This window comes from Marmota flaviventris, chromosome X, assembly GCF_047511675.1.
Source record: "Marmota flaviventris isolate mMarFla1 chromosome X, mMarFla1.hap1, whole genome shotgun sequence".
Classification (NCBI taxonomy): Eukaryota; Metazoa; Chordata; class Mammalia; order Rodentia; family Sciuridae; genus Marmota; species Marmota flaviventris.
Window position 1 is genome coordinate 6,088,407 of NC_092518.1, and position 12,099 is coordinate 6,100,505.

General features: G+C 35.9%; 1 protein-coding gene across 2 annotated transcripts in view; it reads right to left on the reverse strand.

The window, feature by feature from the left end:
- Arhgap6 (Rho GTPase activating protein 6) overlaps positions 1–12,099 on the reverse strand; it is a 457,476-nt gene that overhangs the window by 70,217 nt on the left and 375,160 nt on the right. For both annotated transcript variants that reach the window (XM_027946510.2, XM_071606523.1), the window contains exon 2: positions 10,707–10,866. In XM_027946510.2, the coding sequence (XP_027802311.2) occupies positions 10,707–10,866 (160 nt within the window). The remainder of the gene's footprint in view (positions 1–10,706; positions 10,867–12,099) is intronic.

Consider the following 12,099-nt stretch of genomic DNA (forward strand, 5'->3'; position numbering starts at 1 on the left):
TCTTGATCAGCCACCAAAAGAACTTACTATTCTACTTTGAAAAATATTTGGTTACATATAACTTAAGCACTGAAACATCTGAGAGCCATGGAGTTCTGATCATTAAAAAAGCACCCAATTATTACAAAATAAAGATAATGAAAAAAGTGAAACTGCATGGATAATAGCTATGAATCACTGTGTCAAATTAATATCACTTTCTTAAATCAGGGATTGGCAAGCCTATTCCACTAAGGTCCAGATGGTGAATATTTTCAGCTTTGTGAACCATATAATCTCTGCTGAAACTACTGAATTCTATAACTGTAGCACTAAACAAGTCATAGGCAGTACAGAAACAAATCGACATGACTGGATGTTAATAAAACTTTGTAAAAACAAACAGTGGGCTGGGCTGCATTGTAGCTCAGTGGTAGAATGCTTGCTTGACATGTGTGAGACACTGGGTTCAATTGTCAGCACTACATATAAATAAATAAAAATAAAGTTCCACTGACAACTAAAAGAAGTATATTAAAAAAAAAAAAAAAACAATGGGCTGGATTTGGCCCATGAGCTATAGTTTGCCCACTCCTCTATCTTTAGTGAAGACTCCTTAAACTATTTTCTTAAACTGTTCTTCCAGAGATTTCCATTTGTAAACATTTTGTGAATTTCCACTAATCAAAATTTTAATTAATCTTCAGGACTTGATTTTATGTTTTATTTATTTATCTTTTATTTGTTCTTTTTAGATACACAGTAGAGTGTATTTTGACATACTGCACATACATGGAGTATAACTTATTCCAATCCTAATTGGAATCCCATTTGAGGGGTTGATTTTACATGATCTAGAAAACCTGCCCACTCAGGATTTAATTTCAATTAATCTAACCATATTTGCTTTCATTTTACCCCAAGTCAGGGAAGCAAAAATGGAAGGTCTTGCTTAAATTTCAAGGATGGGGTATTTCTTGTAATTATCAAGTTTGCTTTGTCATGATCCCAACAGAGAACAGTGCAGTCTTGAAATCTTTGAAAGGTGCCAGAATATTTCAAAGACTGCAGTAATAGAAGCTTTGGTCAAGATACCAAGGTCTTGTGCAATATTGGTTGCTGCTCCATCAAAGGTATATGAATAAGTATAAATGTAACCAGTATAGGGACAAGATTGCAGGTAGAAAACTATATCTGAGAACATAAAGGAAGCCATTAGTGAATACCAAGGCATAAAACACATGGCTTATAGAATCATGCACTTGCTTGGCATCAGCACTGAATCACACAGCATCACACATTTGATAACTGTATATAGGAAATATCCTGACCTGTTAAGGAGAGAATCCAGGAAGAAAACTACAAAGGCACCTTCAGAAAAATCTCCATGATTATTGACTTTTATTGTAATGATTTGATGAGGCAGCTTCTATCTACAAGGGTTGCCAGAGGTAACTGGAACACATCATATCAACTGCTCTTTTCATATAATTGATGTATTTGTATTTTATTCATCAACTGACTTGGAATTCCTTGAAGATATGGGCTACTTTTGACATGGTGATGTATCCTCCATTGCACCTATAACTGAAAACTCCACATATCTATCTCCTCTGGGCTGTATATCTAGCTTGGTATTTCTAAAGAGAGCAGTGGAGCAACGTAGGAAGTTCTCTGTGGGTCACTCTTATGGTTTTATTTTTCATAATAAAATTTCTGATTTTAGTCACAGAATAAGGAAATATGAATTTCACAATGATGAAAGTACAGATTAGAAACATAAAAAGTGAGGTGCAGTTTATGAAGCTAATGACATAACTCATTAATAAGGAAAATTTGTCCACTATATTTTCCTATTTGATAAAGGTGAATTTTTATGTAAATTTTTAATTTATATAATACAGCAAAATGCATTAAAATTCTTATTACATATGTAGAGCATAATTTTTCATATCTCTAGTTGTATACATTGTATATTCACACCAATTTGTGTTATCATCATATTCTACCATCCTTAATATCGTTTGGCTTTTGATAGAGTGGCATTAGATGCTTGGGGTATGTTCCAGCCTTATGTTCATTTCCATGGTCCTACAGAACCAGAACATCCCACCTATCTTACCAAGACCCTGAGATCCATAACAAAGAAGAACTAAAAGTTTTCCATACTGATATTTCTGTTGTTTTCTTCTTAATTGTCTTTTCCCCATTCCATTTGCCTTCTAAAACTGGGTTATCAAACTAAGGGTCAGGTCATAACCTATTAATTAACCAAGAAAATTTAGTGGGTCATAACTAGTGCATTTTAGAAAATGAAATAGAATGGAACAAAAGAGGATAGGACAGAATATTGTAGAGAATTTCAACATGAATCTCTGATAAAGATCAGCATGGTTTGGTTCATATTTTTCTGTCCCAAGACATAAAATATATTTCTCACTGTAGATTATGTACAAAAAGCTTTAAACCTGCTGTTCTAAGATACATAAACTTGAGTCTGTATTGCTTCCTCAGAACAGGCTGCCAAAAAATGATTTCTTCTTTTATATAAAATAGTATTACAAATAGATTTGATAGTGAGATCAGTATACAAAAAGAACTTTGGGAGGCTTTAAAAAATTCCAACAATGGAATAGACTTCTGTGGTTGAAGATGACTCTGGTGGCTTAGGATGTGATGAATAGAATGAAAAGATACCCTGAACTAAGGAAAGTAAGTAGGAGTTTATGGTTATAATTAAGATGAGATATAATGGAGTGACAGAGATTTGAGGGCAGATATATGACGATGTGATATGGTGATAATGATGATGAATATGATGAAGAAGAACTTCTGTGACTAGTGTATGACAGTAGATGTTTTAAGCTCATTTTGTTATTATTTCATTTAAGTTTCATATTTTCCTATGCTATTATCAATCAAAGTTGGAAACAGCATGGGATGCAGCAGGAGGAAAGTGTTAAGGTTGTTTTAAAATAATTACTAGAGACACTAGGAGAAATGAGAGAAAGATGATCGATGCTTCTCAGAGAGACAGAAAAGAGAAAAAAGGCTCATAACCTAATAAGCATATGGATGCATTCATTGACTTCTCAAAGATTTGCTGAGGACCAGTGGTCTATTGAGCAATATGCCAGACAATTCAAGTGCAAAAACAAATGCTGGCCCTACTGCATAGCAAATCACAGTCCTCTTTGGGAGAATCAAGAAAAGGTGATTGGGAATACAAAGAAAGTACAAGTAGCTCCCATAGCAGAGGCCTTTGTTGAAGGAATCTAAGCCTAGTGCTTTAATTAATCCTTTACCATCCTGTTTGGTGGTATTTGCTTCTTTGGGGCACACCTTTGTGGATTCTAGCCCAGGTTTTAACTTCTGTACAAAAAATCTTCAATGAATAGATCTAACACACGGCCTTTTCAACTGGACATCATTAGCAAGAGTATCACAGCAATAGGGCAGTTATAGTTTCTGTCTAGTGCTAGCTCAATTCCATTTCCTACCAGGTTATTCTTATTTTCTAAATCAACATTTAAATCACAAACTAAAGACAACTGCAGTGTTGGTCTACCAAGAATATAATATTTTTATTTCATTAAGTTGTTTACTTGGCTTTTACATTGCCTAAGGAATAATGGTGAGGGGACACTTTATAAGAAAGTCATATAATTGAGCAATTTTGAGGTATCAGGGTACTCTTATGAGACTATTATCCACAATTTCTGAATCCATTAGCTATTCCTCATTCCATTATATTTTTTTTCAAAATACATAAACAAAATTTTCTCAATTGTGATATCAAAAATTAACTGAAGCCAGAGATGAAAAAATATTACTAAAGAAAATGAATACGCATTATCTCTTTGGAACCATTCTGTTTTAAACACTTGTTTATGACATAGGCCATAATCAGTTACTTCCTTTCATTTTACCTGAGACTAGACATCAGCATTTTTTTTCCTATACAGGGCCAAAAAGCAAACATTTTTTTTTCTTTTTTTTATATGTTCTTTTAGTTATACAGGACAGTATAATCCATTTTGACATAATTATAAGATCATGGACTATATCTTGTTTTAATTCAGTCCCCAGTACCTCTCTTTCTCCTTCCCTCCCCCACTCTCTGCTCCCTTCCTCTATTAACCTTTCTGCCATTTACTTAAAATTATTTTTAAAATTAATTTCTTGTGGATACACATGATGGTGAGATTCACTGTAGTATATTCATACATATACATAGGAAAATTATGTTAGATTCAAACCTTTGAAACACTGTCACAACTTACTCTACCGTGATATGTGTAAAAGTAGGCATAGATGATATATAAATGAATGAGCATGACTGTGTTCCAATAATACTTTATTTATAAAACATGGGTAAGCTGGGCTTGTTCACTAACCCCTGCTTTGAGCCATTTGTGTTAAAATGTTATCAAAGTAATATTCATTGAGCCTAACATATAACCTAATATATAAAATGATTCCTATATTTGTTTCCTGCTTCTCTTACTAAGGATTGTACTATTACAGATTAGATGCTCTGATCCAAGAACCTCTGCCATGAGCATGTATTTGAACAATCAGAAACAGTCCCTGGTTGCCTCCATGGGGCAATTTCAGGCTCAAAAGGGGTACCAAATTAAACTCATCAGTCATCTTATTGGGTTTATATAAGTCTTATTAGTTATCGAGTCTCTGCATGATCTTTCTGAGTGAATTTAGAGGAGGGAAGAGTCAAAAGAGGCAAGAAGTCTGGGTCCCAAGCAAGTGTAAGAAGCCATCCATTCTCACCCACACCCATGGCCAACCTGCACTGGATGGTGCTTAAATAAAAAAGATACTTTTATAGTGTTAATACATTGAGTGGTTAGCCTACCCCAATCAATACAAGCGTATATCTGTGAGACATGCTCTGAGAAGTGGAATTGTTGGGCCATTGAAAACTTAGACAACATTGTCAAATTGCCTTGTAAGTTGTTTCAACAATTTATTTTTATTTATACATAATTTTTTGGTACCAGGGATTGAACTCAGGAGTACTTAATCACTGAGTCACATCCCTAATCCTTTTAATATATGTTTTATTTTGAGAGTGGGTATTGCTAAGTTAATTAGGGCCTCACCAAATTGCCGAGTCTGGCTTTGAACTTGTGGTCCTCCTTCCTCAGCCTCCTGAGTTGCTGGGATTACAGGCATGCACCACCATCCTGGCTGTTTCAACAATTTATACTTCTACTGATAGTATATGAGAATGTCTATTTTCCATTAAAATATATTATCCAATTTTTGTAAGTATCTGTCTTTTTATTTGATAGTGTTGGGGATCGAACCCAGGACCTCATATGCCAGGTAAGCACTCTACCACTGAACTACACTCCCAGCTCATATTATCCAATTTTTGGATCCATGATAATCTAAAGGAAAAAAAAAACTCCTTGGTATTTAGCTTGTATTCATTTTCCCTCCCTCCCTCCCTCCCTTTCTTTCTTTTTTCTTTCTGCAGAGGGGGAGGTCTGGGTATTGAACCCAGGGCCTCACAAAGACTAGGAAAGCACTGGGCCACTGAGCTACATTCCCAGCCATAGGTTTTATTTCTTTAATGTATGTGAGGGTGAGCAACTTTCCAAATATCTGTACACTATTTGCATTTCACTTTCTGTGAGCTGCTTATAATTTGTCCACATTTTGGTTAGATTTTTTTCCTTCTCATTTTAAATTGTATTAGAGCCCATATAGTAAAGAAGTCAGCATTTAGTCTGACAAATGTGCTATAAAACTTTATTTACATATTTGTCATGGAGATGATTGTATTTTTCTTTTATGTAGAGAAATTCATATTTCTATGTTTTCTGGGTACTACCTTCTTAATACACACACACATACACACACACCCACACGTGTGTGTATGTGTGTGTGTATGTGTGTGTGTATGTATGTGTGTGTATGTATATCCTGTTATATTTTCCTTTTCAATTTTTAATCTTCAAATATTTCCTTAACATGAATTTATTCTAATGTGAGGAGTAAGGTCATAATCCACCTTTCCCTCCTCAATAGTTATCTCTTTATCTCAAATATAATAATCTACATTTTTCTCCTGATAAGAAATACCATGTTTATTTATCATGTAATAAATTCTCATGTACATTTGGTTCATTTTGGAACTTTATTGAATCCCATTGATTTACCTATCTATTGTGAAGCAGTATAATACTCTTAATTTCTTTAGTTTTATGACATATTTTAGTAAATGGACAGGGATAATGTCTCTTGTACTTTTTTAAAATCAGATTTCCCTTGATTTGACTACCTCCATATAATTATTCACTAAGATGATGTTCAAATAAATTTAGTGAAATTCTAAAAAAATTCTGTTGGAGCAATTTCTGGAATCACATTCAGTTTACAGATAATTGATGACATAACTTTATCTTTATATCAATATTTATATATTGATTCTTATTTACGAAAAATACATCCCTTTTATATTTATTTCTAACTGCCCTAAAACACCATATAATCCAATTTAGACCATTTGGTCTGGGATTATAATCATTCCCTTGGATATCATAATAGTTTCCTATCAGTGCTATAACAAATGACCACAGACTTAGTGACAAATTAAGTATCTTACAGTTCTGGAAGTAGAAGTCTAAAGTGAGTTTTAATGGGCTAAAACTAAGGTGTCAGCAGGACTCTTTTCCTTTGTGGAGGCTCTAGATCTTCCTACATTTAGAAGCCACCCTCATTCCTTGGATTTTGGCCCCTTCCTTCATCTTCAAAGCTGACATATTGCATCTCTCTGGCCATAATCATAATACATAATCACATCATTGTCTGAACACAGTTAGTATAGTCTCTCCATTTTAACTACTCACATGACTATTTTGGGTCTTCTCAGAAAATCCAGGATATTTTCCTACATCAAGGGCCTTAATTTATCACATTTGCAAAGTTTCTTTTGGCATGTGAGGTAACTTCACAGGTTCCAGGAATTACAATGTCAATATCTTTGAGGGGTCATTATTTTGCCAATCACAGATACTCTCTCAATTATCTGGCCCTCTTTACCTTTGTTAAATTCAATTAGAAAATCCTAACCAGAGGAGATTTGGATTAACTAAGACTAAGGAATTTAAAGTACAGAATGGCATGTTTTCTTTTAATTGTGCTTAGCTGCCAGGGTATTTATTTTGCATTTTAGATGTCCAGCTATAAGACAGATGGGCCTTTTGTCTGCCCCACAATTCTGCAACATTGCTGTTCAATAGATCCTATCTCTTCCACCCCTCTTCTCTTTTCTCAAACCTCCAGGACATCTTCCCCATTCTCAACCCTAATGCATGAAGCTATTTCCATTTGGGGGTTTGCCTGGGGATCAAAAGTGGCCACACTCAAGCCCATAGTTGATGTCATCATAGCACTTGGCTATGGCCACATACTCAGAAGATCTTAGTAAATATTTCATGTCTAAAAACATCTACCCCAAACAATAGCTTCAAAAACCCTTGGGTGGTATCTAGGTTTTTCTACCAATCACACAATCCCTTCTTTCCTTCACAACTGAGAAAATATATTTGTAAATCATTAAATCTTACTTTGATAGAAAATGTCAAAATACCCTTCCCAAGGCCTGGAATATCTTTGAGCATCTCAATAGTGTAAATCTTTCCCTGGAGGTGTTGGGAATCACATAGTCTCAGAAATAAGCAATGGAGACACAGCCTCCAGCAGAGAAGTTTTTATAAAATTATCTGTTTAGTAAAGTTTATTTATTTAGTGGATTCTTTTAAAAGTAATGAAAAAGAGAAACATAAAATTAACTGGATTTAAAAGCATAGCTACAAAAATATCTATTTCCTCATAGCTTATCTGATTTGCATTCAATACAGGTTTCAAAAACATTTCAGAGTCAACATTTCTATTTATTTATTTATTTTCATACTGGGGATTGAACCCAGGGGCACTTTACCACTAAGCTGCATCCCCAGTCTTAATTTTTTATTTTGAGATAGGATTTCACTAAGTTGCTTAGAGCTTTGCTAAATTGCTGAGGCTGGTCTCAAATTTTCAGTCCTCTTGCTGCAGCCTCCTGAGACTCTGGGATTACAGGCATGTGCCACCATGCTTGACACATTTTTATTTTTTTAAGGAATGAAAAGAACATCTGTGTCAGGTGATACATGCCTTTAGTCCTAGCAACGTGGGAGGCTAAGGCAGGAGGATAACAAGTTTGAAGCCAGCCTCAGCAACTTAGCAAGAGCTTGTCTCAAACTAAACAATAAAAGGGCTGGGGATGTAGCTCAATGGTAAACTGCCCCTGGGTTCAGTCCTCAGCATAAAAAAAAAATAAAAACAAAAACAAAAGTCTATATTTATGAAAGGGAAACAGGACAGGACTCTAGGGGAGAGGGTTTATAGCACCTTGTGAACTAAGTGGGAGTGGAGGGAAGATCTCACCTCTATCCTACAAGCAAATCAAGTCAAGGTAAGGCAGGAGGGTCTATCCTTGAGAAAAGAAGAGACATGGGTTGGCTGTCTCTAGTACATGGTTTTCACAACTGCACAAGTGATTTTCTTCTTATCTCTACTGAGGGACTTTATGTAAGATTAGTGTGGAAAGATATAAAAGGGGTAGGAATTTCCTTTCTGCAGGATCTGGCTGTGGTTGTGGGAGCAACAGAATGTGATAAAAGCAGCAAAGCACCTCGCAGTAACATGTGCATCTTGCCAGCCCCCCTAGGCTTCCTCCACTTGTCTTTTCTGAACTTCATCACGACCCTCAACAGAATCTCAGATTCCAGCCTTAAGAAAAAATGTGGCCCTAAGACTTGCCATCCCATAACAAGCTCTGTGTTCTCAGTGTTTTCATGGTATTCTTCCTAGCTTGGTCCTTTGACCACAAAAATCCTGAGGCAAACTGTTTGCTATAGATTGGATGTAGAATGTACCCAGAAGCTCAGGTGTTGAAAACAATAAAGCAATATCCAGAGGTGGGGATTTTAGGAAATGATTGTATCATGAAGAATCTGACATCATTAGTGGATTAATACATTTGATGGATTAAAAATATGAATGGACTACTGGAATGTGATGAAAACTATAGGCAGGTAAGCATGGTTGGAGGAATTAGGGCACTGGGGATGTGCTCTTGGGGACTATATGTTTTCCCTGACCCTTCCTCCTCCCCAACTCCAGTGCCCAGCTTCCCTGAGCACATCAGTGTTCCCCTGCCATACCTTTCTTCCACAATGCTCCAGCTCACCTCAGGCTCACAGCAATGAAAACTGTCTGCCATGGACTAAAGCCTCCGAATCATTACTCCTCTAATTTGTTGTTAGATATTTAAATCTGACTAACATACTTCTCAAGCTTGTGTGTGTGTGTGTGTGTGTGTGTGTGAGAGAGAGAGAGAGAGAGAGAAAACAAGTTCCCAAAACCTGATCCTTAGACTCCTAAGCCAGCACTGTTTTCTTTAGGCACAACAGCCAAGAAAACAGCACTGGTAGCACTGTGGGTGATGGAATGTGAGCATATGTGCATATGAAACATAGAGTTGCTCAACCTTGGTGCTTGGGTACTTGGGATCTGATAATTCTTATTGAAAGAGCCTGTCCTGTGGATTGTAGGGAATTTAGTAGCACCCCTAGACTCTACCCACTAGATGCCAGCAGTGCCTTTCCCCCAAGCTGTGACAACCAAATGTATGGGCAAACAATAGCAGATGTTCCCTGGGGATGGGGGCAAAAATCTTTCCTGGTTGTCAATCACATATCTATGAATGTCTGTATGTATACACATATATACACATAGACACATATGTGTCTATGTGTGTGTTATATATATATATATATATTAAACACACACATAGACATATATATATATATATGCATTTAATATAGATTAGTTGATGAATAAATATCCATGTAGTTTCTAGCTTTTAGAAGCTTGTTATTCCCTTTCTGCTTTCATGTATCATGCACATTGGTCAATATAAGTTTTTATAGGCAGATTTACACTATTGGTATAAAATAAAAGTTGTTCCTTCTGCCTCAAATCAGTTTTCTGCTCCATACTCATACCAATTATAAAGTGCTTTTATAGTAGATAGTAAACATTCAGAGACAGACTTTTTTGGCTTAAAAGAATTCAAGTGCCTATCCCTCATCTTTATGGGAATTAGGACCAATGTCAAAACAACAGTCAAACAAGTGTACCCAGGCTCCAATGTCATCATAGTACAGCCCAATCTAGGCACACCAGGTGCTAGGCTGGCTACACAGGAGTGCATTTCCATGAAATCTCTGATTCTGAGTTTGTATGAGATCAAACAATAAGTTTAACCAAGTGTCAAGGCATTCTTTTCATCTATTTATTTTGAAATCAAGTTGAGGCAGGCACCACTTTTCTTCCAACCCTTTAAGCTGAGCTTCCTGGAAGTGCTTTTTCACTGGTTGTTGTGAAACTATGTAGATGGGTGAGATATACATGGCTTTGCTTTGTAATGCCCAACGTTGACCTTCCCTTTCAACTATGTGTTAGCTGACATGCAAATTGTCCTACTTGGACATGTCTTTCAAAATGGACATGAATGCTAGCCAGTGACCAAGAAGCTGCAGTTTCCTTCCTGTGTTAGTGTGAGGTGTGAGAGGAGTTTGAAGCTTGTAGCTTTGGCAGAGCAGATGTTTGACTCGTAGCATTCCCCAGCAGAAAGGCAGACAGGGCCTTACCTTTGGGAATGGTGATCTGACAGCTCAGGTCACAGTCCTGCTGCAACTGATAAAAAGCCACTTCCTGCAGTCGAGCCCGTTCCAGCTCCGAAAGACTCTGGATGGGGACTGACCTCAGCCGAACGCTGCGGCCTGACATGCTGTTCCAGGTGAAATCACCCTGTAGGCCAAGGGAAAAACATCGAGAGTCACACCATTCACCTACTTCTCCCAAATCTCATCCTCTCTCCTTGTCAGTAATCAAAACAAGAAAACTCCACCTTTGTGTTCCACAATTGTTTCTCCATTTCCCAAACAGATCCTCTGTTGGTTTATCATGGCTTTTCTCAGTGAGTTGCAAAAATAAAAATCTAAATTAGCTGCTGGGTCACATGATCTCATCTGATGACACAGACACATGCCAAAGAAACTATGTGGAAAGATGGTGAGAGGGTCTTACTTCCTCTTTTTTAGAGGAATACATAGGAACTTTTTAGTTTTCACATTTCAGTAACAGGAAAAACTGTGCTGCTAACTGCTGTCATGCACACTAGGAAGAGGGAGGTCAATATATTTTGAGATTCTATCATGTGCAAACAATTGTATAGGAGCTTTTTAGTTAATACATCCAATGAGATGATGAGGTGGTCGACATTTTTACCCTATCTTATATAATATTCAATAATATAATATCATATACTAATATAATATAGTATATGATTATTCAGTTTTGTCTTGGTATCTATGCTGGATTGGTTTCAGTATCCCATGGGGATACCCAGATATGAGGATTCTTAAGTCCTTTATTTAAAATGAGAGTATTTGCATATAACCTAACCTACCTACTTTATCCTATACACCATCTCTTGATTAATTTTAATGTCTAATACAATATAAACACTGTAAATAGTTGTTATCCTATATAAAATAGAGAATAATGACAAGGAAAAAAGTCTATATATGTTCAGATCACTTTTTTTTGTTTTAGAAAAATTTTGAACCATAGTTGGTTGAATTTGAGGATGTGGGACCCAAGGATACGGAGGGCTGACTGTTCTTTTAGCATATAATATATCATATACTTATGCTTCTATAGTATATATTAACAATATATTTTATTATTATAATTATATATGCTATATATTACTACAATATTAATATAGATGATGAAACTGTGTCTGGAGCAATTAAATAATTTTCACCAAATTATGAGGACTCAAGGTTAAGAATATATGGCATTAAACTCTATAGAAAAATTGTAACCACTGAGTTTCTAGTTACAGCACTTTCATGAGCTATTTCAATCACAAGAAGTACAGAGATATAACAAATAACAAATATTCAAAAAACATTTGATATTGAAATATTTCATCAAAGAGTCACAGTAAAGATTCCCACAGTTACAAGGGTGCAT